The sequence below is a fragment of the Aspergillus fijiensis genome (assembly GCF_003184825.1).
Source record: "Aspergillus fijiensis CBS 313.89 unplaced genomic scaffold BO72scaffold_8, whole genome shotgun sequence".
In the NCBI taxonomy this organism is placed as follows: Eukaryota; Fungi; Ascomycota; class Eurotiomycetes; order Eurotiales; family Aspergillaceae; genus Aspergillus; species Aspergillus fijiensis.
This window is the reverse complement of record NW_024468984.1, coordinates 534,081-557,569: the sequence shown is the minus strand read 5'-3', so window position 1 is coordinate 557,569 and position 23,489 is coordinate 534,081. Positions and strand designations below refer to the sequence as shown.

Below are 23,489 nucleotides of genomic sequence, written 5' to 3'. Positions count from 1 at the left end.
CCCTTGCCGTTGATGCATAGATTCCACGTGGTTCGGCAAATTTGCCGGGTAGGTTCCATCGAACCCGACGAATGTAGCGCATGGACAGGGTTGCCATGAATACCTATCGAGTGGTTTGATGATGTTACTCGTTAGTTTTGACTCTGTTTCCTTTATCTTCCTTGTTCTAAAATCTGAGAGAGGAGAGAAGATGACCTATCTTGGAGTTCATTGCGATGTGACGGCGGGTTTTTACTACCGCAGCTATCATCCACAATGCTTGGCGGAGAACGAAATGCAGTTTGCCAATTTGCTACTTCTGGATGTCTACATTTACTGCTGCTTGTTCTCGGTGGCAGCTTGTTGGAGCTTACCTCATATCTCAGGTAGGTGGGTGCCTGTGTTTATGGATTGTTCGATCATATAGTATCTTGGTCACTTGTATATATATATCTCCCACTTTCGAAGGGATAGGATTTGTTTGTGTAAGTCGCTGAGGGTCACATTTACGACTCACTCCCCCAATGCACTGAGCTAATTCACAGATTATCTCTGTACCCATGATTCCAATATCATAAATCTGATATTGGCTTATTCACACAGTTTCACGGTGATAGATTTGATTGTGGTGAACAGGGGTCTCGGCCCCCTTGCTGACGTCATCGATGTTGTGGCTCGTTCGGATGGAACCGGCCATGTGGCTTTCATGTCCTGCCCAGGCCTTAAGAGATGGCCTGGGGGACGAGATTGAGCCATGCCAATTGAGTCTGGAATTTGAAGCACTCTAGGAGGTCCTTATATATTGATATCTATTTGTTTTTCGCAAGTCACTACTGAGTACAAACTGAGTGATAGCTGATGAACAAACTCTGGTCCAGAGACCTTGCCAGAACCCTTAGCTTAGATGATTTCAAGAGGTGAGTATGGTATAGAGATATCGCATTTGCGTGTTATGATTTGGTTACTTAGAGACTCGTGAGTGAATGTCAATTGGCCTCTTGATTACTATATGCGCTTGTTCTTTGACAAAGTATCCTGATGGCTTACTTTCTCACCACACTCTTCACTGGCAGGCAACCGGAATAGATTGAGCCATTGAGGGTGCCACATGAGGGCTCTGGGAAAGAGAAAGTCATGAATACACCGAGCGACTTGCCTCAAGTTGATTCAAGAAATTCAAGACCCTCAGCCTTGGTGAGATTGAAATAGTCTGATAATCAAAATCAGGCACGGGCTGGAACAGCCCCCCCCCTGTCGTGACAACACGTGACGGCCGCCATAAGCGACACCTCAGCAACGACACCCGCGCCGGCCTCCTGAGGTCACTTCCGCTTCCCCAGTTTACCTCTCCTCCTCCCCCCCTCCTCCCAATCCCTACTTACTCGCAACCTCTCTTTCCTCCCTCTTTCTAATTCTCCACGTCTCCTCCTCTCCCTCTCAATTCCTCACTTGTCGCCTTTCTTTCCCTTCACTATCCGGTCATTTTCTTTGCGTGGCGTTCTGTTGGGTGGATGAGGTCGTCCCTGCGGCCTTAGGTAAATATGGCTCCTCTACCGATCAAGTTCACGGAGCTCCTTAATGTAAGTCCTCCTGTGCCCGGCCGGCAAGCTGAACTTGCGCGAGAAACATGAGCTAATCTATTTGTCTGTCTGACGGACAGTTGACAACGGCTGAAATTGCGGTATGTGTTATTGCTTTGTTGGGCAACCACCCTTAGTCCGATCTGCGAACGCGCCCGCCGACGGCACTCCGTTCCTGACCCCAGCCATTGCTCGCCTGCGTACTGACTCAATTTCATTTCCGGATCTAGCCTGCGTCCATTGGTTTCAACTCTTGCGTAAGTTGTTCCATCTTCGTCCTATCAATACCACCTCGCACCAGTACCGTCGCTTGCTAACACTTTGGCCTCCCTGGACAGACTCTAGAATCAGACCACTATGTGTGTGTCCGGCAAAAGCTCGATGAGGACGACAAGCCCCAGGTCATCATCATCAACCTGAAGAACAACAATGAGGTCATCAAGCGGCCGATCAACGCGGACAGCGCTATCATGCACTGGGACCGCAATATCATCGCCCTCAAGGCCCAGGGTCGCACGATCCAGATCTTTGATCTGGCGGCGAAGCAGAAGCTGAAGTCGTCGGTGATGAATGAGGATATCGTGTACTGGAAGTGGTTCAGCGAGAAGTGTCTGGGTCTGGTCACGGAACAGTCCGTATACCACTGGGATGTCTTTGACCCGACTCAGACACAACCTCTGAAGATCTTTGACCGTCTTCCTAACCTCAGTGTAGGTATCTCTGAGCTTGTGACATAGGTTTCCAATGGGACTAACAGCATCGCGACTAGGGATGTCAAATTATCAACTACCGCGTCAACGAAGATGAGAAGTGGATGGTAGTGGTCGGAATCAGCCAGCAGCAGGGACGTGTGGTGGGCTCGATGCAGCTCTATTCCAAGGAGCGCGGAATCTCCCAATTCATCGAGGGTCATGCTGCTGCCTTCGCTTCCATTCGGGTCGAAGGCTCTCCGCTCGAGCACAAGCTGTTCACCTTCGCCGTCCGAACGCCGACCGGTGCCAAGTTGCAGATCGCCGAGATCGACCACCAGGAGCCGAACCCACGGTTCCAGAAGAAGGCAGTGGAGGTATACTTCCCTCAGGAGGCTGTCAATGACTTCCCTGTCGCCATGCAAGTTTCCAAGAAGTACGACATCGTCTATCTCGTCACGAAGTACGGCTTTATTCACCTCTACGATCTCGAGACCGGCACGTGCATCTTCATGAACCGGATTTCCAGCGAAACCATCTTCACCACTGCCCCTGATTCCGACTCTGCTGGTCTGGTCGGTGTTAACCGCAAGGGCCAAGTTCTGTCCGTTAGTGTCGATGAGAGCAACATCATCCAGTATCTGATGGAGAACCCCGCCATGTCCGGCCTCGCAGTCAAGCTTGCTTCTAAGGCAGGTCTTCCTGGAGCGGATCACCTCTATCAGCAGCAGTTCGACAACCTGATCGCCCAAGGAAACTTCTCCGAGGCTGCCAAGATTGCTGCGAACTCGCCCCGCGGTTTCCTCCGCACCCCGGAGACCATCAACCGCTTCAAGAACGCCCCCCAGACGGGTCAGATGTCTGTCATTCTCCAATACTTCGGTATGCTGCTGGACAAGGGCTCCCTGAACAAGTACGAGAGTGTGGAGCTGGTCCGCCCTGTCTTGCAGCAGAACAGGAAGCACCTTCTTGAGAAGTGGATGCGCGAAAACAAGTTGGAAGCCTCCGAAGAGCTTGGTGATATTGTCCGTCCTTACGACATGAACCTGGCCCTGTCTATCTATCTCCAGGCCAATGTATCTCAGAAGGTCATTGCCGGGTTTGCTGAGACGGGCCAGTTTGACAAGATCCTCGCGTACTCGAAGCAGGTTGGCTACCAGCCGGATTACACCCAGCTGCTGCAGCACATCGTTCGTGTGAACCCCGAAAAGGGTGCCGAATTCGCTACGCAGCTCGCCAACGAGGAGTCAGGAGCTCTCATCGATCTCGACCGCGTTGTCGATGTGTTCCTGTCCCAGAACATGATCCAGCAAGCCACTTCGTTCCTTCTCGATGCCCTGAAGGATAACAAGCCCGAGCATGGCCATCTTCAGACTCGTTTGCTCGAGATGAACCTTGTCAACGCCCCCCAGGTTGCTGATGCCATTCTTGGCAATGAGATTTTCACGCACTACGACCGTCCTCGGATCTCCCAGCTTTGCGAGAATGCTGGCCTCATCCAGCGTGCTCTTGAAAACACCGAGGACCCGGCGGCCATCAAGAGGAATATTGTTCGTACCGACAAATTGAGCCCCGATTGGTTGATGGAATACTTCGGCAAGCTGTCCGTTGAGCAGACGCTTGACTGCATGGACACCATGTTGCAGGTTAACATCCGCCAGAATCTGCAAGCCGTTGTCCAGATCTGTACCAAGTTCTCTGACCTCCTTGGCCCCTCTCGCTTGATTGCCTTGCTGGAGAAATACCGTACCGCCGAGGGTCTTTACTATTACCTTGGCAGTATTGTTAACCTTAGCGAAGACCCCGAGGTGCACTTCAAGTACATCGAAGCTGCCACTGCTATGAACCAGATCACGGAAGTGGAGCGCATCTGTCGCGAGAGCAACTACTACAACCCCGACAAGGTTAAGAACTTCTTGAAAGAGGCCAAGTTGACCGAGCAGCTTCCGCTGATCATTGTGTGCGATCGCTTCAACTTCATCCACGACTTGGTTCTCTACCTCTACCAGAACCAGCAGTACAAGTCTATCGAGGTTTACGTTCAGCGTGTCAACCCCTCGCGTGCGCCTGCTGTCGTCGGTGGTCTGTTGGATGTCGACTGTGACGAGAGCATCATCAAGAACCTTCTCTCTACTGTTGACCCGGCTGTGATACCCATCGACGAGCTTGTTTCCGAGGTGGAGAGTCGCAACCGGTTGAAGTTGCTTCTGCCCTTCCTTGAGGCTACCCTTGCGACGGGTAACCAGCAGCAAGCCGTCTACAACGCATTGGCCAAGATTTACATCGACAGCAACAACAATCCCGAGAAGTTCTTGAAGGAGAACGACATGTATGACACTTTGACCGTTGGAAAGTACTGCGAGAAGCGGGATCCCAACCTCGCATACATTGCCTACCGTAAGGGACAGAATGATCTCGAGCTCATCAACATCACCAACGAGAATGCCATGTACCGTGCTCAGGCGCGCTACCTTGTTGAGCGGGCTGATCCCGAGATCTGGTCCTTTGTCCTGAGCGAGAACAACCAGCACCGTCGCTCCTTGGTCGATCAAGTCATTGCCACTGCAGTGCCCGAGTCGACTGAGCCGGACAAAGTGTCCGTCGCCGTCAAAGCCTTCCTTGAGGCTGATCTTCCCGGTGAGCTGATTGAGCTTCTGGAGAAGATTATCCTCGAGCCCTCGCCTTTCAGTGACAATGGCAGTCTCCAAAACCTGCTGATGTTGACTGCTGCTAAGGCCGACAAGAGCCGTTTGATGGATTACATCCACCAGCTTAACGAATTCAGCCCCGACGAGATTGCCGAGATGTGTATCTCAGTTGGACTATACGAGGAGGCTTTCGAGATTTACAAGAAGGTCAACAACTTCCTTGCTGCTGTCAATGTCCTGGTTGAGAACATTGTCAGCATTGACCGTGCTCAAGAGTTCGCTGAGCGTGTTGAGTTGCCTGAGGTCTGGAGCAAGGTGGCCAAGGCGCAACTCGATGGTCTCCGTATCTCTGACTCGATTGAATCGTACATCCGTGCTGGTGATCCCTCTAACTACCTTGAGGTTATCGAGACCGCCACCCACGCTGGCAAGGATGAGGATCTCGTCAAGTTCTTGAAGATGGCCCGCAAGACACTGCGTGAGCCTGCCATTGATACCGGTCTCGCTTTCTGCTACGCCCGCCTTGACCAGCTCGCCGAGCTAGAGGACTTCCTACGGACCACTAATGTGGCCGATATTGAAGCCTCTGGTGACAAGGCCTACGAAGAAGGATACCACCAGGCTGCCAAGATCTTCTACACCAGTATCTCCAACTGGGCCAAGTTGGCAACCACCCTGGTTCACCTGGAAGACTACCAGGCGGCCGTGGAGTGCGCCCGCAAAGCGAACAGCGTCAAGGTGTGGAAGGAAGTCAACGAGGCTTGCGTGAACAAGAAGGAATTCCGTCTCGCCCAGATTTGTGGTCTGAACCTGATCGTCCATGCAGAAGAGCTTCAGGACCTTGTTCGTCAATATGAGCGTAATGGATACTTCGATGAGCTCATTGCGGTCTTGGAAGCCGGTTTGGGTTTGGAGCGTGCTCACATGGGCATGTTCACCGAGCTGGGCATTGCGTTGTCCAAGTACCATCCTGACCGCGTCATGGAGCACCTCAAGCTCTTCTGGTCCCGCATCAACATCCCCAAGATGATCCGGGCCTGCGAAGAAGCGAGTCTGTGGCCTGAGTTGGTCTTCTTGTACTGCCACTACGACGAATGGGACAACGCAGCCCTGGCTATGATGGAGCGTGCTGCCGATGCCTGGGAGCACCACTCTTTCAAGGACATCATTGTCAAGGTTGCGAACTTGGAGATCTACTACCGCGCCCTCAACTTCTATCTCCAGGAGCAGCCATTGCTGCTGACCGACTTGCTCCAGTCCCTCACCTCCCGCGTCGATGTCAACCGTGTTGTGCGCATCTTCCAGTCCTCAGACAACATCCCTCTCATCAAGCCCTTCCTGCTCAACGTCCAGACCCAGAACAAGCGGGCAGTGAACGATGCGATCAATGACTTGCTGATTGAGGAGGAGGACTACAAGACGCTCCGCGACTCCGTGGACAACTACGATAACTTCGATGCCGTGGCCCTCGCACAACGGCTGGAGAAGCATGACCTGATTTTCTTCCGCCAGATCGCCGCCAACATCTACCGCAACAACAAGCGCTGGGAGAAGTCGATTGCACTGTCGAAGCAGGACAAGCTCTACAAGGATGCCATTGAGACTGCCGCTATCTCCGGCAAGTCGGAGGTGGTTGAAGAACTCCTTCGCTACGTAAGTCTCTATTCTTTCCCAACAAGTATTGAATCCATTGACTAACCGAGACCTTAGTTTGTGGATATTGGCAGCCGCGAGTGTTACGTTGGTATGCTGTATGCCTGCTACGATCTGATCCGCCCGGATGTGATCATGGAACTGTCGTGGCGCCACGGGCTGCACGATTTCACGATGCCGTTCATGATCAACTTCCTGTGCGAGCAGACGCGGGCGATCGAGATGCTGAAGAAGGACAACGAGGAGCGGAAGACCCGGGAGAAGACGCAGAAGGTGGAAGAGGACAACACCCCCATTCTGGGCGGCTCGCGGTTGATGTTAACGCAGGGCCCGGCGGCGCCGGCACCCGCGCCCATGGGGTACGCCAATGGAATCACGCCACAGGCGACTGGATTCCGCCCCTTCTAAACGTACGACTTGTCATGCCTTTCTTTCCGAGGGGTTAGTGTATGTATAGCATGAGCGATGGGAAGCTTTGCGGCCAGACTTAGTTCGCTGTTTTCTGGGTCGGATGCTTCGGAGCCCCCTTCTGTTACTTGATGATCTTCTCGTTCTTATTCTCCATTTATTGAGTGGTTCTTTTTCTTCTTTTTCTCCTCCTCCTTCTTCTCCTGATGTATTTCGATTGGCCTTCAAAATTAGGTGACTTGTCTCGTGGGTGGACCCGGGAGGATTCCCATAATTTATCTTAGTACAATGGGATTATTGACTTCATGACGGTGATCGATGGAAATTTGTGAATTTACTGTCAAGTAGGACTACTAGAGGTGGTATGTACTGTAGGTACCCAGTACTACGTAGTAGTATTGGTAGTCGATCACCGGAACAGGAGGCCGGCTTGCCTCGTGACTTGGACAGCGGGTAAGACAGCCGTCGATAGTGGTGATGAACTATCGGTGCTCCAACTTCCAAGAAAGGGATCGACGATCTCGGCAGATACAGCCGCAGCTGGAGGGCGGCCGCCGGGGTTAGGCTCGGTATCTTGTTCCGCTTAGGGATTCTACTCAAACGTATACTTTCGTTCATACGTAGTTCATAGATGTTCGGCGAAAAGGAACCAGGCCCGGAGGGAAGCTGGTGGTGGTGGTGGTGGTGGTGGCTGCTGCTGCTGCCGCGTGCAGGTAAAGGATTTAGCCCCCCCGCGACTCGACTGTGGTGGGTGGTGGTGGATGATGGAAGTTGTGGGGGTGGGAGTGGGAGTGGGACAGTGATGCCCGTGTACTCGACGGGGAGAATAAGGATTTATCCTGGATTCCTGGTAGTCTACGGACGGAGAGGGAGATGGAATGATTTTCCTGAGTTGTCATTGCAATTGTTCTTTTTCTAGATTGAAGCATTACTCATGGAAGCCGATCGGACCGCATCAGAAGATGAGAGTAGATACGTAGGGTGCCACTTCGAAGAGCGCCGCGGGGCGGGTTTGGGTTTGCTTAGGGCTAGGCTGGTTGTTGTTGTTGGGTTCGGGACAGAGAGGTCCGGAGATACTTGGTCACTTGCTGCTGTAGATGATACACGGCTACGATAGCTGCATGACTTTCTTTTCTTCAGGACCATGGAAAAGGTTGGAAACCTATCCAAACCATCGACTGACTACCCAGGGCCTGGAATCTGGCTCATGCTCCTGGAACAATCGACTTGCGCCAAGAAGGGTGACCTGACCGGCTACAACTCCGTCCTTCGGTGAAGGGAGGGAAACCTAGGGAACGAAGGGCATTCTTGTCCCGGTGGCACAAAACGGAGACGGGGGGACCGGTGGACGTTCCGGGAAGTCTTGTAAGTTGCACACGCCCTGGGATTTTTTTTTCGGGGGGCGGGGGAAGTAAAAACGGACGACGATGGTCGGGTTACAGCTTCTTCTGATCAATCGGTGAAGTGCCATTGGGGGGATAATTTTTTTTCTTTCTTCTCGGGGTACTGTGATGTTCGGACATGTGTGGATGGTGCATGGAGGCCGAGGGATGGGATGGGATCATGTATACGGAGTAGATGGTTGTGGGATGAACTGTACAGTAGTAGGTGGTCGTTATCACCGGAGCAATAGTCTCGAGCCAAGCAGAATTTCTTGTTGTTCTTTTTCACGGCTCATGTCTGGATCGACCATCTGGTCCTATCAAACCACTTGGCATGTTGCAAGACTGTGTTTCCTCGGCATTAGCGCGGACGGAAAGGGATGCCCGTTCGTTGTTTGTTCGGCGATGTGATGGTTCTTGTTCTTGGTGGGGGGGGGGGGGGGGGGGGGGGGTGTCTGTCTGTCACCTTGGGAGTTTGAAGCGGGAGGAGAAAGTCTGGAGGGGCCCAGGGAGGAGGGAGGGAGAGGCTGGGCCGAGCGGGCATGCGCGGGACGATCTGCGCTGCCCTGCGCTGCGCTGCCCTCTTCGCCTATTCACGGGGGTCGATGGGGATGATCTCACTGCGCCGCCCTCCTGTTCACATAACCTCATAACCAGAGGGAAACAATTAACCCGAGCACCCGAGGTTCACGATCACTATGGAGGGTCGTCCTATTTCACCCGAGCGAGGTGGTCTATGCCCCGGCCAGCTCTGATGTAAATCTGGGGTTCTGTTTATGGAGGTGAGGGCAGACTGTGTGGTTTTTATTGTACCTGGTACATCATAGATTATTAGTCTAGGTTCTGAAGGTGGCGGATGTCTGGTGATCTCTCTTGGTGGGGAGGGGCAAATCTGCTTATCATTTGTCTTGGGAGGACGAGTACGTTAATTCAGTAGTCATAAGCCGAATAACCAATGAATTCACCGGACGAACGGAGGGTGAATTGCGAGGAAAGTAGGCAAGTCGGCGAGTAGGCGAGTAGGCAAGTAGGCAAGCAAGCGATCTGGAAACCAGATCTGGGAATGGGGAGAGGGGACCATCCCTCAAGCTGCAGTCCGGTGTACCGGTGAGGATGAAGTAGTATACAGTGTAAGTTATCATCAACCCCGGAATTGGACTGTCCATCCTTCCATACTTCCCATAGTAAATTACACTCATTTGGCTGCCTCTCCGCCTTCCCGCCCAGTGCCTTCCTATTGCAGCAGCTCCTCTCTTCATTTCTACTTCTACTTCCTCTACTTCTTATTCTTCACTCTTCCTCTTCCTCTTCAACTTCTTTTCTTCTCCTTCTTTTCTTCCTCTACTTTTCAATGCAATTCAAATCACGTTCCGGGGTCATTCCTACTAGGTAAACCTTCCTCCACTCCTCCTCGGGTAAGTGCTTCCTCGGACCAGAAACTCATTCCCTCCCTAACCCTCCCTCTCTCCCTCTCCCTCTCGACTTTCCCCGCGTGTTGTTCTCGCTCTGCCGTTCCGAAACCGGGCCTTTTTCTTTACCCCCTCGGCCCCCCCGTCCCCCAATCCTCCAACTTCCCCCGGAGTTTGTTTCTCCTAAAAGTGACTCACGATTGCTATTTTTCCGGCTATCATTGGTTTGTCGGCTAACTTTTTCAATTCTTATATCTTTTTTATAGTCTCTGCAGCCAGCCCTGTCGTGGTTCTTCCAGAGCTTCTTCCCTGTCTACTTCTCTCTTTCTCCCTCCCCCTCCCCCCTCCCCACAACGTCATAATCCTCTTATCTACCTTTCTACCTACCCACTTTCCGTCACCGCAGCTTCCCCCCCACCAGCTCTCCTCTATTACTCTCCTGCCTCCCCTCCTCCCTCTTCTCTCCCTCTCCCCCTCTCTCAACCAAATCACTCACACATAATCACACATTTTCATCATGGCTGCTCCTCAACGCCAGCCTGAGGAGGCAATTGATGACACTGAGTTCATCGACGACCACCATGACCACCACCGGGATTCCGTTCACACCCGTCTGCGCGCCAACTCGGCCATCATGCAGTTCCAGAAGATCCTCGTCGCCAACCGTGGTGAAATCCCCATCCGTATCTTCCGTACCGCCCACGAACTGTCTCTGCAGACGGTCGCTATCTACTCTCACGAGGATCGTCTTTCCATGCACCGTCAGAAGGCCGATGAGGCTTACATGATCGGTCACCGTGGTCAATATACCCCCGTCGGTGCCTACCTGGCCATCGATGAGATCGTCAAGATTGCTCTGGAGCACGGCGTTCACCTCATCCACCCTGGTTATGGTTTCCTGTCCGAGAACGCCGAGTTCGCTCGCAAGGTCGAGGAGGCCGGTATGGTCTTCGTTGGCCCTACCCCGCAGACCATTGAGGCTTTGGGCGACAAGGTCTCCGCCCGTCAGCTGGCCATTCGCTGCGAAGTGCCCGTCGTCCCCGGTACCCCCGGCCCCGTCGAGCGCTACGAAGAAGTTAAGGAATTCACCGATACCTATGGCTTCCCCATCATTATCAAGGCCGCCTTCGGTGGTGGTGGTCGTGGTATGCGTGTCGTCCGCGACCAAGCCGAACTGCGTGATGCCTTCGAGCGTGCCACTTCCGAGGCCCGTTCGGCCTTCGGTAACGGCACCGTCTTCGTCGAGCGCTTCCTGGACAAGCCTAAGCACATTGAGGTGCAGTTGCTGGGTGACAACCACGGAAACGTCATCCATCTGTTCGAGCGTGACTGCTCCGTCCAGCGTCGTCACCAGAAGGTCGTCGAGATTGCCCCCGCCAAGGACCTGCCCCAGGACGTCCGCGACAACATCCTGGCCGATGCTGTCAAGCTGGCCAAGTCCGTCAACTACCGCAACGCTGGTACTGCCGAGTTCCTGGTCGACCAGCAGAACCGCTACTACTTCATTGAGATCAACCCCCGTATTCAGGTCGAGCACACTATCACTGAGGAGATCACGGGCATTGATATTGTTGCGGCTCAGATCCAGATTGCTGCCGGTGCTACCCTGCAGCAGTTGGGCCTGACTCAGGACAAGATTTCCACCCGCGGTTTCGCCATCCAGTGCCGTATCACTACTGAAGATCCCTCCAAGGGCTTCTCCCCCGACACCGGTAAGATCGAGGTCTACCGTTCCGCTGGTGGTAACGGTGTCCGTCTCGATGGTGGTAACGGTTTTGCTGGTGCCATTATCACTCCTCACTACGACTCTATGCTGGTCAAGTGTACCTGCCGTGGTTCCACTTACGAGATCGCCCGCCGCAAGGTTGTCCGTGCCCTGGTCGAGTTCCGTATTCGTGGTGTCAAGACCAACATTCCTTTCTTGACCTCCCTTCTGAGCCACCCCACGTTCGTGGACGGCACTTGCTGGACTACCTTCATTGACGACACCCCCGAGTTGTTCGCTCTTGTCGGCAGTCAGAACCGTGCTCAGAAGTTGTTGGCTTATCTCGGTGACGTGGCTGTCAACGGCAGCAGCATCAAGGGCCAGATCGGCGAGCCTAAGCTCAAGGGCGATATCATCAAGCCCACTTTGTATGACACTCAGGGCAAGCCTCTCGATGTCTCTGCTCCCGCCACTCAGGGGTGGAAGCAGATCCTGGACCGTGAGGGCCCTAAGGCCTGGGCCCGTGCCGTGCGTGCCAACAAGGGCACTTTGATCATGGACACCACCTGGCGTGACGCCCACCAGTCTTTGCTGGCAACCCGTGTGCGTACCATCGATTTGCTCAACATTGCCCACGAGACCAGCCACGCCCTTTCCAACGCTTACAGTCTGGAATGCTGGGGTGGTGCCACCTTCGATGTTGCCATGCGCTTCCTTTACGAGGACCCCTGGGACCGTCTGCGCAAGCTCCGTAAGGCCGTGCCCAACATTCCCTTCCAGATGTTGCTGCGTGGTGCCAACGGTGTCGCCTACTCCTCTCTTCCCGACAATGCCATCTACCACTTTTGTAAGCAAGCCAAGAAGTGCGGTGTTGATATCTTCCGTGTCTTCGATGCTCTCAACGATGTCGACCAGCTTGAGGTCGGTATCAAGGCTGTTCACGCCGCAGAGGGTGTCGTCGAAGCTACTATCTGCTACAGTGGTGACATGTTGAACCCCCACAAGAAGTACAACCTCGAATACTACCTTAGCCTCGTGGACAAAGTGGTTAAGTTCGAGCCCCATGTCCTGGGTATCAAGGATATGGCTGGTGTACTAAAGCCCCAGGCCGCTCGTCTCCTGATTGGCTCCATCCGTGAGCGCTACCCCGACCTTCCCATCCACGTCCACACCCACGACTCCGCCGGTACTGGTGTGGCCTCGATGATTGCTTGCGCCCAGGCTGGGGCTGACGCCGTTGATGCGGCCACCGACAGCTTGTCGGGTATGACCTCCCAGCCCAGCATTGGGGCTCTGCTCGCCTCCCTGGAGGGCACTGAGTACGACACTGGTCTCAACCTGAACCAGGTCCGCGCGCTCGACACCTACTGGGCGCAGCTGCGTCTCCTGTACTCGCCCTTCGAGGCTGGTCTAACCGGCCCCGACCCCGAGGTCTACGAGCACGAGATCCCCGGTGGTCAGCTGACTAACCTTATTTTCCAGGCCAGTCAGCTCGGCTTGGGTCAGCAGTGGGCCGAAACCAAGAAGGCTTACGAGTCTGCTAATGACCTGCTGGGTGACATTGTCAAGGTCACTCCCACTTCCAAGGTTGTTGGTGATCTGGCTCAGTTCATGGTGTCCAACAAGTTGAGCGCTGAGGATGTTGTGGAGCGTGCGGGTGAGCTCGACTTCCCAGCCTCCGTCCTCGAGTTCCTGGAGGGCTTGATGGGTCAGCCGTACGGCGGATTCCCCGAGCCTCTGCGCTCGCGGGCCCTGCGTGACCGTCGCAAGCTCGAGAAGCGCCCCGGTCTCTACTTGGAGCCCCTGGACCTGGCTAAGATCAAGGGCACGATCCGCGAGCAGTTCGGTGCTGCCACTGAGTACGATGTTGCCAGCTATGCCATGTACCCGAAGGTCTTTGAGGACTACAAGAAGTTCGTTGGAAAGTACGGTGATCTGTCCGTTCTGCCCACCCGCTACTTCTTGGCCAAGCCCGAGATCGGCGAGGAGTTCCACGTCGAGCTGGAGAAGGGCAAGGTCCTGATCCTCAAGTTGTTGGCTATTGGTCCTCTTTCCGAGCAGACCGGTCAGCGTGAGGTCTTCTACGAGGTCAACGGTGAGGTGCGTCAGGTCAGTGTCGATGACAAGAAGGCGTCCGTCGACAACACCGCCCGTGCCAAGGCCGATTTGGGCGACAGCAGCCAGGTCGGTGCTCCCATGAGCGGTGTCGTTGTGGAGATCCGTGTTCACGACGGGCTCGAGGTCAAGAAGGGTGACCCTCTGGCCGTCCTGAGCGCTATGAAGATGGTATGTCTCGATCATCCTATATCTATTGTACGACACACAATGCTAATATATACTAGGAAATGGTTATCTCCGCGCCGCACAGTGGCAAGGTCTCCAGCTTGCTGGTCAAGGAAGGTGACTCTGTCGATGGTCAGGACCTGGTCTGCAAGATCGTCAAAGCCTGATGTAGGATGAACATTGCACGATGTTAAAAGAATCTATGACTTATGTTCCTCGCGATGCGCGCTTGTTGTCGGCTTGGTTGTGAGGATTTGAGGTGTTTTGTGTTCAAGCGTTTCTTTCCGGTTTGGTTTGTTCCCGTTTATTTCATGTTCGTTCTGACCGCGAGCTGGCCAATCCAAACGTAATATCGGTCATATATATGAATAAGTAGAGTTATTTTTGAGTCACAAACACGCAAAAATCGTACGTCGTAGATAATACTCATACATTTTGTATATGCATGGAGTGTCACCTAAAACATGTCTGTTCTCTGGTTGTCAACCAGAAGACCATAGATAAGACACATTTCAATGCCAGTGGATAGGATGGGCTCGAGATTTATGATTATAGCTTCGCAACGGAAGCGCTGTCTGGCTCACCCACCTCCCTCAAGGCTTTCCAGACGCGCATGGCCTCATCCCAGAAGGCATCCTCCTTGATCTGGACCGAGCCATCCGGCATCAGGGTCCTCAGCTGCTTATGACCCACGGTCCCCCACTGAAGATCTGATTCCCCGTGCACGAACTTCTTCAGGGGCTCAACCAGGGCGTTCCAGATCACGGCTTTCTCCTGAGGCTCGACCCGCTCCCCATTGCCCCAGAACCAGATGTACTGATCGGTGGCATGGGTCACGCCCCAACTAGGCGGGAGGGACTTATCGGCGCACTTCAGCCGATACTCGACGCGGTACCGATACACCAGGTTGTCTGTTGTTGATGCCGCCTCCCCCGCCTCCCCCTCCGGTGCCGCCGGTTCCGCCAAGGCATGCACCAACCCCCGCTGCATCTTATGCACCTGCATGTCCGCATAGACACGCCCAAAAGCATCGGTACGCCAATCCCGGACGCCTTTCGGGAGCTTTCCGTCCGGGTAGTACAGCTGCAGGAGGGTCTCGACTAGCGGCCGCGGGTACTCGGCGCTTAGGCGGTCCCGTAGCGCGGGGAGGGAGTCTTCGGTGGGCGGGAACCACGTCGCGTAGAGGTTGCGCTCGTCGCGGCATTCGCCGCAGAGGATGCGGATTTTCCGGGCGCGGAGGCGGCGGGCCCAGGTGCCATCGTCGAGGGAGGTGAAGAGGTCGCTGGCGATGAACGTGCCGTCGGTGGTGGGCCGTAATTGGTTGTTGCTGGGGAGGGCCATGGCGGCCTGGAGGAGGGTTGGGGCGGGGACGGCCCGCAGGCGTTCGAGGCGTTCAGGGCCGGGCAGGGTGCAGGGGATGGACAGCTGGTGCAGGAGCTGCGTGAATTGGGTTTGCGCGGTGGTGGGGGGTTTGGGTTGCGCGACCGGGCTGTTGGACCAGATGCAGACTCTTTTGATGATGGATTGGTCTGGGGCCAGGGAGAGGTCGTGTGAGAGTTGGTGGAAGGTTGAGTAGGCTCCTTTTTTGGGGTGGTTAGTTCAGAGGTTTGGGGTTTGAGGGTAGGGTAGGGGATGGTGAGTTTTGGCACAATGAAGGTGTTTGGGCACCGGGATAGCGTACCTGCTGAGTATCCTGCTACGGTGATCTCGGAGGGATTCCCCCCAAATAGACGAATGTGATCCCGGGTCCATTCTAGGGCCAGGCGTTGATCCCAGAAGCCGTGGTTGCCCACGCTCTCGTTCACGGAGGCGGCGTCTTGCTCCAGCTCGGAGGAGTAGAGGAAGCCGAACACGTTCAGGCGGTAGGCTGGGAGGACGACGATGGCGTTCAATTGGGCTTCTCCGAGAAGAGCGGCAGCGGAGAATGCATTGGGGTCTCCGAATTGGAGGAATCCACCGTCTGAGGTGGTTGTTAATCATCATGGAAGAATCTGGAAAAAGAAGGGAAAGACGACTTACGGATGAAGAAGAGTACTGGCCAGCCTGTTTGATGTTGAGAATTGAGTCTGAGCGCGCGGTTTATGATATGCAAAGCACATGGGGGATTGTGGGGACAGCAATTGCTTCTGTCCTATCTCCTAGTTGTTGGGGTTGGAGACAGATATCACATACCATTCTCGGGTGCCTTGCCTGTAGGAACCCAGATGTTGCACTGGAAACAATCCTCTGTCCAGCCGTCCTCGGAGACCACATCCAGGAAGCGAGGCTGCGGGCAGATCCCCGTACGTCCGTCCGCACGGCCTGGTTGGTCTTTCGAGCCATACGAGTAGGAGGTGGACAGCTTCTGGGCCTTGCGCCAACGTTGCGGGGGCGGGTGGGCGTAGCGTACCCCGCCAAAGTAGTGGCAGTAGGGTTTGTTGGTGGTTTTCTCGTGCAGAGTAACTCCTTCGATGTAGCCGTGTTGGCCGAGGGGTTGAAGATAGGGATGCTTGGTATATTCCATGGCGATTGTGGTTTGGTTCAATGCGCTGGTGAAGGGGGTGGGGAGGGGACTGGAGAAGTGGACTTGTATGTACAGGACTGTAAACAATGCCTCCCGAAAAGACCGGCTTGGGGCTATATAAGGACGAGGAGTCAAAATCGACCGAGGGACTGATAATCGAAACTATTGACAAAAGAAGATTGTTTGACAGATAGCCGAGCTGAGACCAGGGCGCGGGGAATGGTGATTGGCACCAGAGAACAACCCCGTCGGCAGAAGTTGGGATTTCGATGATAAGAAGATGCGGAGAAGAGGAGAAAGAGAGGAAGCCATTCCGCTTCGGCTCATGATCTGGACTCCGACCATGACTGGTGGCCTGAGGCACCAAGGCCGCCACTTTCCCCGGATTCTCGGCTTGACATGCTGCAGCTGGATGAGCTAGCCTGCTGCCTCTCACATTTATCTCGAACAGCTCAAACAAGACAATGATCTCTTCTTTCTAATCAAGATCAGCGAGACAACATTCGATTATCTCCTCTTTCTGATCCCCGCATACGTCAGCCCGGTCCGGTGACTATGACTGGGACTGGAGGAGCATCCATGGATGGATGAATCATGGATGATGATTCATTGCCCATCCCTTTCAACGTCTCCATTATTGGCTCATGCGGCCTAGACTCGTACTTTTGCCCCCCCTCCTTAACGATGAGCTTGTGGTTCTGATGCATCATCATTCCCGGGATCTGTTTCACAGTATTGTCCCGGACCCCCTCTTCTTGACCCCTCCAGAGGTATATTACCTCCTACTCCGTCGTCCCATCTGCTTAGGTAGATTTACTTTCTTCCAAAAACTCAGTATACTGTTTCCTTGCAAGCCGATTCCAAATCAAGTTCTAACATTATTGTCAACCTCTGGTAAGTGGACTTGACTTCATAATCTGACTTCTTCGAGATATCTCGTTTTTGCTGCCATCAAAATGACGCCGAGACTGTCGTGTCGAATCTTAATCTGGGCGCAAGTGTCAGTCATGTAACTTTGTACACACCACAGCGTTTGTACCCTTCTGTACACCACTGTCGCACCTACTGTCACAGGCTTATGCACATCATCCCCATGCTTCCCCATCTTGTGTCTCCTGTTCTTCAACTCACGAAGTGAACAGTTGACACTGCATCTTCGCCCATCCATCTTCCTTCAACCCCCATTCCAACTGAAACCATGAGCAACGACCAGCCACAGTCTCCCCGTCACTGGCACGGAGACCCCGGGAACCGTCACGAGCATCTCAACGTCTGGGTCCGCGGTGGTCCGTCCTCGCCCTACTTCCGCCGTCCTTCGGTGCCAGGCGGATCGGTGTACACTACCGCGACCGGACCGGAGATGACTACCGATAGACGTGTATGTCTTCGTCTATTCATGAGCCCTCCTGTATCACATGCCTTTTGTGTTGTGTTCGTCATATGCTATTCAAGCGTTGGAGTCGCAAAAGCAGAGACCAGCAAACCTCATGTAGCGAGCACAGCACAGTCTCTCTCTCTCTCTCTCACAACACTCTACTGACACATCTAATAGGGCTCGAGTTCCTCCGATATGTCTTCCAACTCCACCAACATGTCCAGCAGTCCGCCTCGGGCCCCGGACCGGAGACGCTCCAGTGGCCAAAACTCATCCTTGTTCGAGGGTCTGACTAGTCAGAAGCGGAACTCGGCCGACCCCAACTTTGCATCACGCCGTGAGAGCTATACAGAGCAGGCTCAGACGGGTGGGATGTTCGCCCGGTGGTGGGATGGATACACCCGCGGATCTAACCAGGGAAAGTAAAACCACAGGAGGTGTATATCTTTGGTAGTAGGCAACGAGTTTAGTCTTTTGTATCCGCTGTCATATTTTGTTTTGTGTTTGTGGTGAGAGAAAGCATGGGGCGAGAGAAAAGGAAACCACTCAAATGTCCTTGTTGTGTGTATGGGAGCAGAACATGTTGACGGGCTGGTTCGATATTATGTCAAATATGCATCGCAGTCATAGTGTATTCTCATGAGATCAGTGTTCGGCTCAAGAGGTTCATGGCTTCTCTCATTCAGTCTTGGCCAAGGCCTAGATAGGGTGTTTGTTCCAGAGGACGGGTTCCAGGTCAGCAGTAACCCCCGGATGGTTGGTGAAAGGAAATCAACATGGGACATTAGACCCAGAGATTGCAAGGCCGGTATGATCGACCGGGGCATGAGATTAAGCATCAAGATCAAGGCGCTTTTGGACTAGTGCCGTCTGGGGTAAAGAAGTCTAGAGTTCAAAATCCGATCAATTCGCGTCTGCTACGACCCTACAGCTACGGTCGATCTACATCCAGACTGGAAACACAGAGCCGGGTCATAATGCCCATGCCTCTAGCACCAATCCAGAAAAGAGGACGAATCCTCGAGGGAGATTGCCAAACAAGACAAGACATCCCAACGGGAAGAGGAGAGAAGAGGGAAAGACTGACTCGCCATCTGGAAGGAACCAAAAGAAGGCGAATTCCAGAAGAGACGAAGCCAAGAGGCCGAGATGCACACCTTGCACTACCGCTTGATAGGGCAGGCAGGAGGCAGAGCAAGAAGACAATGAGCATCCAATGAATTGGATGGCAGCATTTATCATCCAGCAGTACAACTTTTCAATCAATGGTTATGCGGAAAATCATTCACCCTGTGTGAAAGCCTTCATTGAGAGAAAAAGTGGGATGTGTCTTTGAGGAAAATTGGGGGGGAATTTCATATCTCTAACACGCCTAACCTCATTGCCGTGATAGAAACATTTCGTTTCAGAGCAGAGCGACAAAAAAAAGTTGGAAAGAAAAACGCCTGCCCTCTTTCTTCTGTCCATTTTTTCTTCTTTTCGGTCCCGAGTTCGGTGCCGTTTCCGTCATAAAAGCACATAGCCCTTTCAGAATTGCTTCCTTTTCCCTTCTCCCGTCATTGAAGACTTTCGTAAGGGAGAGAAATCAAGATGACTTCCTAAGGGAAAGGCATTTACCGGACGATACCGTCGAAGCGGTTCTTGAACCACTTGATGGTCTCGGTCTGGTTGATGCGGTGCTGGGAGCCGACTCTGGCCTTGCAGCGGCGGCGCTTGGCAACACGCTCACCGGGGCGGGTCCTATTGGATTACCATTGTCAGGAATCGGGTCGGAGACGAGATCTGGTTGGGGAATATGGTATTCCCCAAAGTCGAAAGGGCCACTCACATGCAGCAGTAGAAGTCCATGCCGTAGATACCGATTCCGGGGTCGTACTTGATACCGAGATCGATGTGCTCGGAGATACCGAAGCCGAAGTTACCGGTCTCGGAGAAGTTGCGCTTGCGGAGCTCGTACTCCTTGACCTTGAGGCCACGCTCGAGGATCTCCTCGGCCTTGGGGCCACGGACGGTGACGTGGACGGAGATCTTTTCGTTACGGCGGATACCGAAGGTACGGACGGTGTAACGGGCCTTGCCTGTAGGTTGCAAAAAAAGTGGTCCATCAGCCCAACTGTTTCCCTCTTTGCGTGGTGTTCTTTTCCTTCCTCTTTTCCTTGTCGTCTTTTTGCTCTTCATTCATCGGATTCGGGATCAGGCGTTCTTACTGTAGACCGGAGTCTGACCGCTCAGCTGCTCGAGCACCTTAGCAGCGCGAGTAAGTCTGTCACCAGACTCGCCGACAGAGATGTTGAGCACGAGCTTCTGGATGCGCAGCTCGCGCATAGGGTTGGCGCTCTTGTCCTTTCCTTCCGACTGCATGGCGAAAAAAAATTATGTTAGAAAATTGAGTTTTCTTCGATAGTTTTGCGAGGGTGAAATTCGAGATCGATCGCAAAATCCAGAAATTCTGGACAATGAAGTGCTGGAGATTGAGCTGATGGGAGGGGAACCTACCATGGCGACTGCTTTTGGCGTGAACTGATCGACTGGTTGAGTGAAAGAGAGACAGGATCGAAAAGTGTGGAAAAGGGAAATGTGTGGGTTGGCCGTGTGGGAAGCGAGAGCCCTTAGTGGCTTGGCATCGGCGCTTCGGCGCCAAGACCGCAAGAGCCGCGCGCTTCACCTGACATGGGCAAGTTGGGAACCTGAAGTCCAGGTCGGCTCGAGCTCAAGTCAGTCGGTGCCAAAAGTTCCAGCTAGCCTGCTAACCTACTTGCGCGCCTGCTGTCTTCCCCCCCCGGATCACGGAGTGAAGTTAACCAGAAAAGAAGCACCTCTTCTTTTCCCCTTCTTCCTGACTCCCACTTCCATTCTTTGAATCCCATCCAAGTCGCATTCGTGCGCAAAACACCGCCTAACATGGCTAACAAGCAGGGCAAGATGGTAAGCTGCGTCACCTCCCCCTCACCCCCTCTCTCTTTGATAATGGATGGATTGAGTATCATAGAACAATCTGAGCTAACTGGTTACTTCCTGTAGCAAAACCTCGTGAGTCTCCAACCGTGATGATGATAATGATGCCATCTGGGGGTTGCCGTGATTCAGCTCTGACTTTGACCGCAGATCAACTACCGGATGAGAGTTACCTTGAACGATGGCCGACAAATGACAGGACAGATGCTTGCTTTCGACAAGGTACTTACTTTCTCCGAAGCGACTACAATTTACTCTGACCTTGCCTGGTTGGATACATGTTGACATCTCTGCGCAGCACATGAACCTTGTCCTTGCCGACACCGAAGAATTCCGTCGTGTGAAGCGGAAATCCAAGCCCGCCGCCGGGTCGACCACCGCGAGCCTGGTCGAGGCCGAAGAGAAGCGAACCCTCGGTTTGACCATCGTTCGTGGTACTCACGTCGTCTCTTGCTCCGTTGATGGACCCCCACCCGCCGACCCCTCCGCACGTTTGGGAGCAAGCGTCCCCGGTGCTGCCGCTGCGGCTGCTGCTACCCTCGCTGCTGGTCCTGGCATTAGCAAACCCGCTGGACGTGGTCTGCCGGTCGGACTTGGAGGCCCTGCTGCTGGCGTTGGTGGCCCGCCCCCTCCCCCTGGTGGTTTCCCCGGCTTCCCTCCGGGGGGCTTCCCCGGCGCGCCGCCTCCGGGCTTTGCTGGTCGCGGAGGACCTGCTGGAGGACCTCGTAAGTACCCCTTATACTAGCCGTCATTGGCCTGATTGACTAAGCGATAATCTAGCTGGCTTCGCTCCCCCTCCTGGATTTGCGCCCCAAGGTGCTCCTCGTAAGTAACTCTATGTTCTTTGACTATATACTACGTCAACTAACATCTATTTTGCTGCAGCGGGTGCTTTCCAACCTCCTCCGGGCTTCCAGCCTCCGGGCCAGGGCCGGGGCTATCCTCCTCCCGGGTTTGGCGGACGGTGATTTGATAGTAGGTGGCGTGGCATGATAGCGTACAATCTGACCATGACTTCAAGCATGGCAGAAATCGAGTTGAACGTCGAGCATGAGGCTCAAACCTCTCGCTCATGGTTGGCTTATGGAAGCTTCAACAAATGAAAGCACAGCATCCTCAATTTATCAGGCAAAGGCGTTTCGGCGTGTGCGGATGCTCCTCAGATAAGAAAAGGTCGACTGAAAACAACAAGGCTAGGATCGGCGGAAGCAATGGTAGATATTCTTCCAACAAGCACTGTACTATTCAACTATAATGAGACCCAGAGCTTTATTTTCTTTCACGGTGTCGGACAGGAAAAGCGTATCACTCCGTACTGCATAAAAGCCCCGTAGACCGGAGTCAACGAACTCCGGCAACTGGCCAACACGTGACCTCATCCGAGCCTCTCCGCCCGGCGACGGCGCAGTGACGGGGAGCGCAGCAAAGCAACCCTCGCTATCTCTGCCTTCTTAACCCGTTCTTCTCCTCTCAGCGTCACTCTCCTCTCCATTCATTCTCTCCTTCGTCGCTCAACATGGCTGCTGTAATCAAGGCAATCAATGCTAAGATCCGTTCCAACAAGGTCCTGGACTATGTCTGCTCTACACGTACGTTTTGCGCCCCGGTTCCCTTCCCCGTGCCCTGACCGAGATCGGCCGGCAATGAAGCCCTGCAGTAAGACGGACAGAAGAGACGACGAAACAGCTTGTCTCCGTCTCACAACGGGCAATTGCTTGCAGAGCTGGGATCATACACATTTTCCAGCTGCTAGTTCATGTCCTCGACTAACCTCTCTATTATCATGCAGATTTCTGGGGCCCTGCCTCCAACTTCGGTATCCCCATCGCCGCTGTCATGGACACCCAGAAGGACCCCGAGATGTACGTTTCACCCAATACCTTCCTCCCCCCCCCCTTTATCGCGCCTTTACCTTTCGTCCCGCGGCCAAGACGGAAAAGTGAGAGAAGAAGGAGCATCTCGCCCCAAAGAACATTGAAACAATCATAAACACCAAAACAAGAAATCGGAGCCCTGACGCTGATCAAACCCTGCCTCCCACAGCATCTCCGGCCAAATGACCGGTGCCCTCGTGATCTACTCCGGTACCTTCATGCGCTACGCTCTCGCCGTCTCCCCCAAGAACTACCTTCTGTTCGCCTGCCACGCCGTCAACTTCTCCGCCCAGCTGACCCAAGGTTACCGCTACCTGAACTACTGGAAGTGAGTTCTCTCTTTCCCCCCTCAGACCCCTCCCAATATCCGACCTACGTGGTTGTCAAACCGTCCCAACCGACCACAGAAACTAATATCTATACCAAAAACAGCTGGGGTGGCCGTGAAGCCAAGCTCGCCCAGGCCGCTCAGCAGGGCAAGGAAGCCACCGAAGCCGGGCAATAGACAACGCCTCTTCGCCCTGTCTCTCTCGCTCTCGCTTCCTCCCTATGAGGTTTCTCGTCCTCTTTTTCTGTGCTGCGGGTGTGGCGGGGGTGGTTCGCTGAATGGAATTGCGGGTGTTGGGAACCTGTATGATGTAGCAGTTAGGTAAGGGGAGAGGGATTTACGGATCATTTTCCTTTATTCCTTTGTCTGTAAGGGGGGGGGGGGGGGCTGGCTGGCTGCTGCTGTTGCTTCTGATTACACGGTTTTGTGGGTTCTCGTGGCTTTCTTCCGGCTCCTCCGCTTTCCGTTACTAGCAAGTTCTTGCATGGCGGGTTGCTTTGGTTTTTTTTTTGTATATAGCTCTCTCTCTTTTCTCTCTCTATCGCGTCCTACTAGAATTGGATATTGGTCCGGTTAGGTTCCCTTCTTCCTATAGTCTTTTGAAGTGTTGTCTACGCAGAGCTCTTGATTGTCTTGTGGGTTCATGATGTATAGTGCGTAAATTGGCAATCTCGTCTAGAGTCTATATCAAACATGTCAAGAAACCGGTCAAGGGAAC

The 23,489-nt window shown here is 53.8% G+C and overlaps 8 protein-coding genes across 8 annotated transcripts; 5 read left to right on the top strand and 3 right to left on the bottom strand.

The window, feature by feature from the left end:
* Positions 1–1,318: 1,318 nt before the first annotated feature.
* Positions 1,319–7,332, top strand: BO72DRAFT_525137 (clathrin heavy chain). The gene is made up of 6 exons (XM_040949933.1): positions 1,319–1,559; positions 1,640–1,660; positions 1,790–1,816; positions 1,898–2,269; positions 2,329–6,549; positions 6,607–7,332. The coding sequence occupies exons 1-6, from the start codon at positions 1,521–1,523 to the stop codon at positions 6,955–6,957; spliced, it is 5,031 nt and encodes a 1,676-aa protein (XP_040804679.1). The 5' UTR covers positions 1,319–1,520; the 3' UTR covers positions 6,958–7,332.
* Positions 7,333–10,075: 2,743 nt separating this feature from the next.
* On the top strand, positions 10,076–14,147 carry BO72DRAFT_285703 (pyruvate carboxylase). The gene is made up of 2 exons (XM_040940330.1): positions 10,076–13,739; positions 13,796–14,147. The coding sequence occupies exons 1-2, from the start codon at positions 10,266–10,268 to the stop codon at positions 13,901–13,903; spliced, it is 3,582 nt and encodes a 1,193-aa protein (XP_040804678.1). The 5' UTR covers positions 10,076–10,265; the 3' UTR covers positions 13,904–14,147.
* BO72DRAFT_285707 (putative carboxylesterase) lies at positions 14,052–16,497 on the bottom strand. The gene is made up of 5 exons (XM_040940331.1): positions 15,909–16,497; positions 15,756–15,779; positions 15,418–15,696; positions 14,325–15,316; positions 14,052–14,204 (listed from the first exon to the last, which is right to left on the bottom strand). The coding sequence occupies exons 1-5, from the start codon at positions 16,237–16,239 to the stop codon at positions 14,190–14,192; spliced, it is 1,641 nt and encodes a 546-aa protein (XP_040804677.1). The 5' UTR covers positions 16,240–16,497; the 3' UTR covers positions 14,052–14,189.
* Positions 16,498–16,689: 192 nt separating this feature from the next.
* Positions 16,690–18,367, top strand: BO72DRAFT_445233 (uncharacterized protein). Its single transcript, XM_040943983.1, has 3 exons — positions 16,690–17,133; positions 17,382–17,617; positions 17,792–18,367. The coding sequence occupies exons 1-3, from the start codon at positions 16,884–16,886 to the stop codon at positions 18,038–18,040; spliced, it is 735 nt and encodes a 244-aa protein (XP_040804676.1). The 5' UTR covers positions 16,690–16,883; the 3' UTR covers positions 18,041–18,367.
* A 144-nt stretch (positions 18,368–18,511) lies between these two features.
* BO72DRAFT_285584 (uncharacterized protein) lies at positions 18,512–19,047 on the bottom strand. The gene has a single exon (XM_040940329.1). It carries the CDS (start codon positions 18,825–18,827, stop codon positions 18,546–18,548), a length of 282 nt encoding a protein of 93 aa, XP_040804675.1. The 5' UTR covers positions 18,828–19,047; the 3' UTR covers positions 18,512–18,545.
* BO72DRAFT_475248 (60S ribosomal protein uL5) lies at positions 18,886–20,122 on the bottom strand. The gene is made up of 4 exons (XM_040947318.1): positions 20,111–20,122; positions 19,822–19,969; positions 19,443–19,692; positions 18,886–19,354 (listed from the first exon to the last, which is right to left on the bottom strand). The coding sequence occupies exons 1-4, from the start codon at positions 20,111–20,113 to the stop codon at positions 19,228–19,230; spliced, it is 528 nt and encodes a 175-aa protein (XP_040804674.1). The 5' UTR covers positions 20,114–20,122; the 3' UTR covers positions 18,886–19,227.
* Positions 20,123–20,317: 195 nt separating this feature from the next.
* BO72DRAFT_445230 (small nuclear ribonucleoprotein-associated protein) lies at positions 20,318–21,849 on the top strand. Its single transcript, XM_040943982.1, has 6 exons — positions 20,318–20,539; positions 20,636–20,644; positions 20,720–20,791; positions 20,868–21,294; positions 21,350–21,394; positions 21,455–21,849. Exons 1-6 carry the CDS (start codon positions 20,516–20,518, stop codon positions 21,535–21,537), a joined length of 660 nt encoding a protein of 219 aa, XP_040804673.1. The 5' UTR covers positions 20,318–20,515; the 3' UTR covers positions 21,538–21,849.
* Positions 21,850–22,002: 153 nt separating this feature from the next.
* BO72DRAFT_525131 (pyruvate transporter MPC1) lies at positions 22,003–23,041 on the top strand. Its single transcript, XM_040949932.1, has 4 exons — positions 22,003–22,158; positions 22,359–22,431; positions 22,613–22,771; positions 22,876–23,041. The coding sequence occupies exons 1-4, from the start codon at positions 22,086–22,088 to the stop codon at positions 22,946–22,948; spliced, it is 378 nt and encodes a 125-aa protein (XP_040804672.1). The 5' UTR covers positions 22,003–22,085; the 3' UTR covers positions 22,949–23,041.
* Positions 23,042–23,489: the final 448 nt, after the last annotated feature.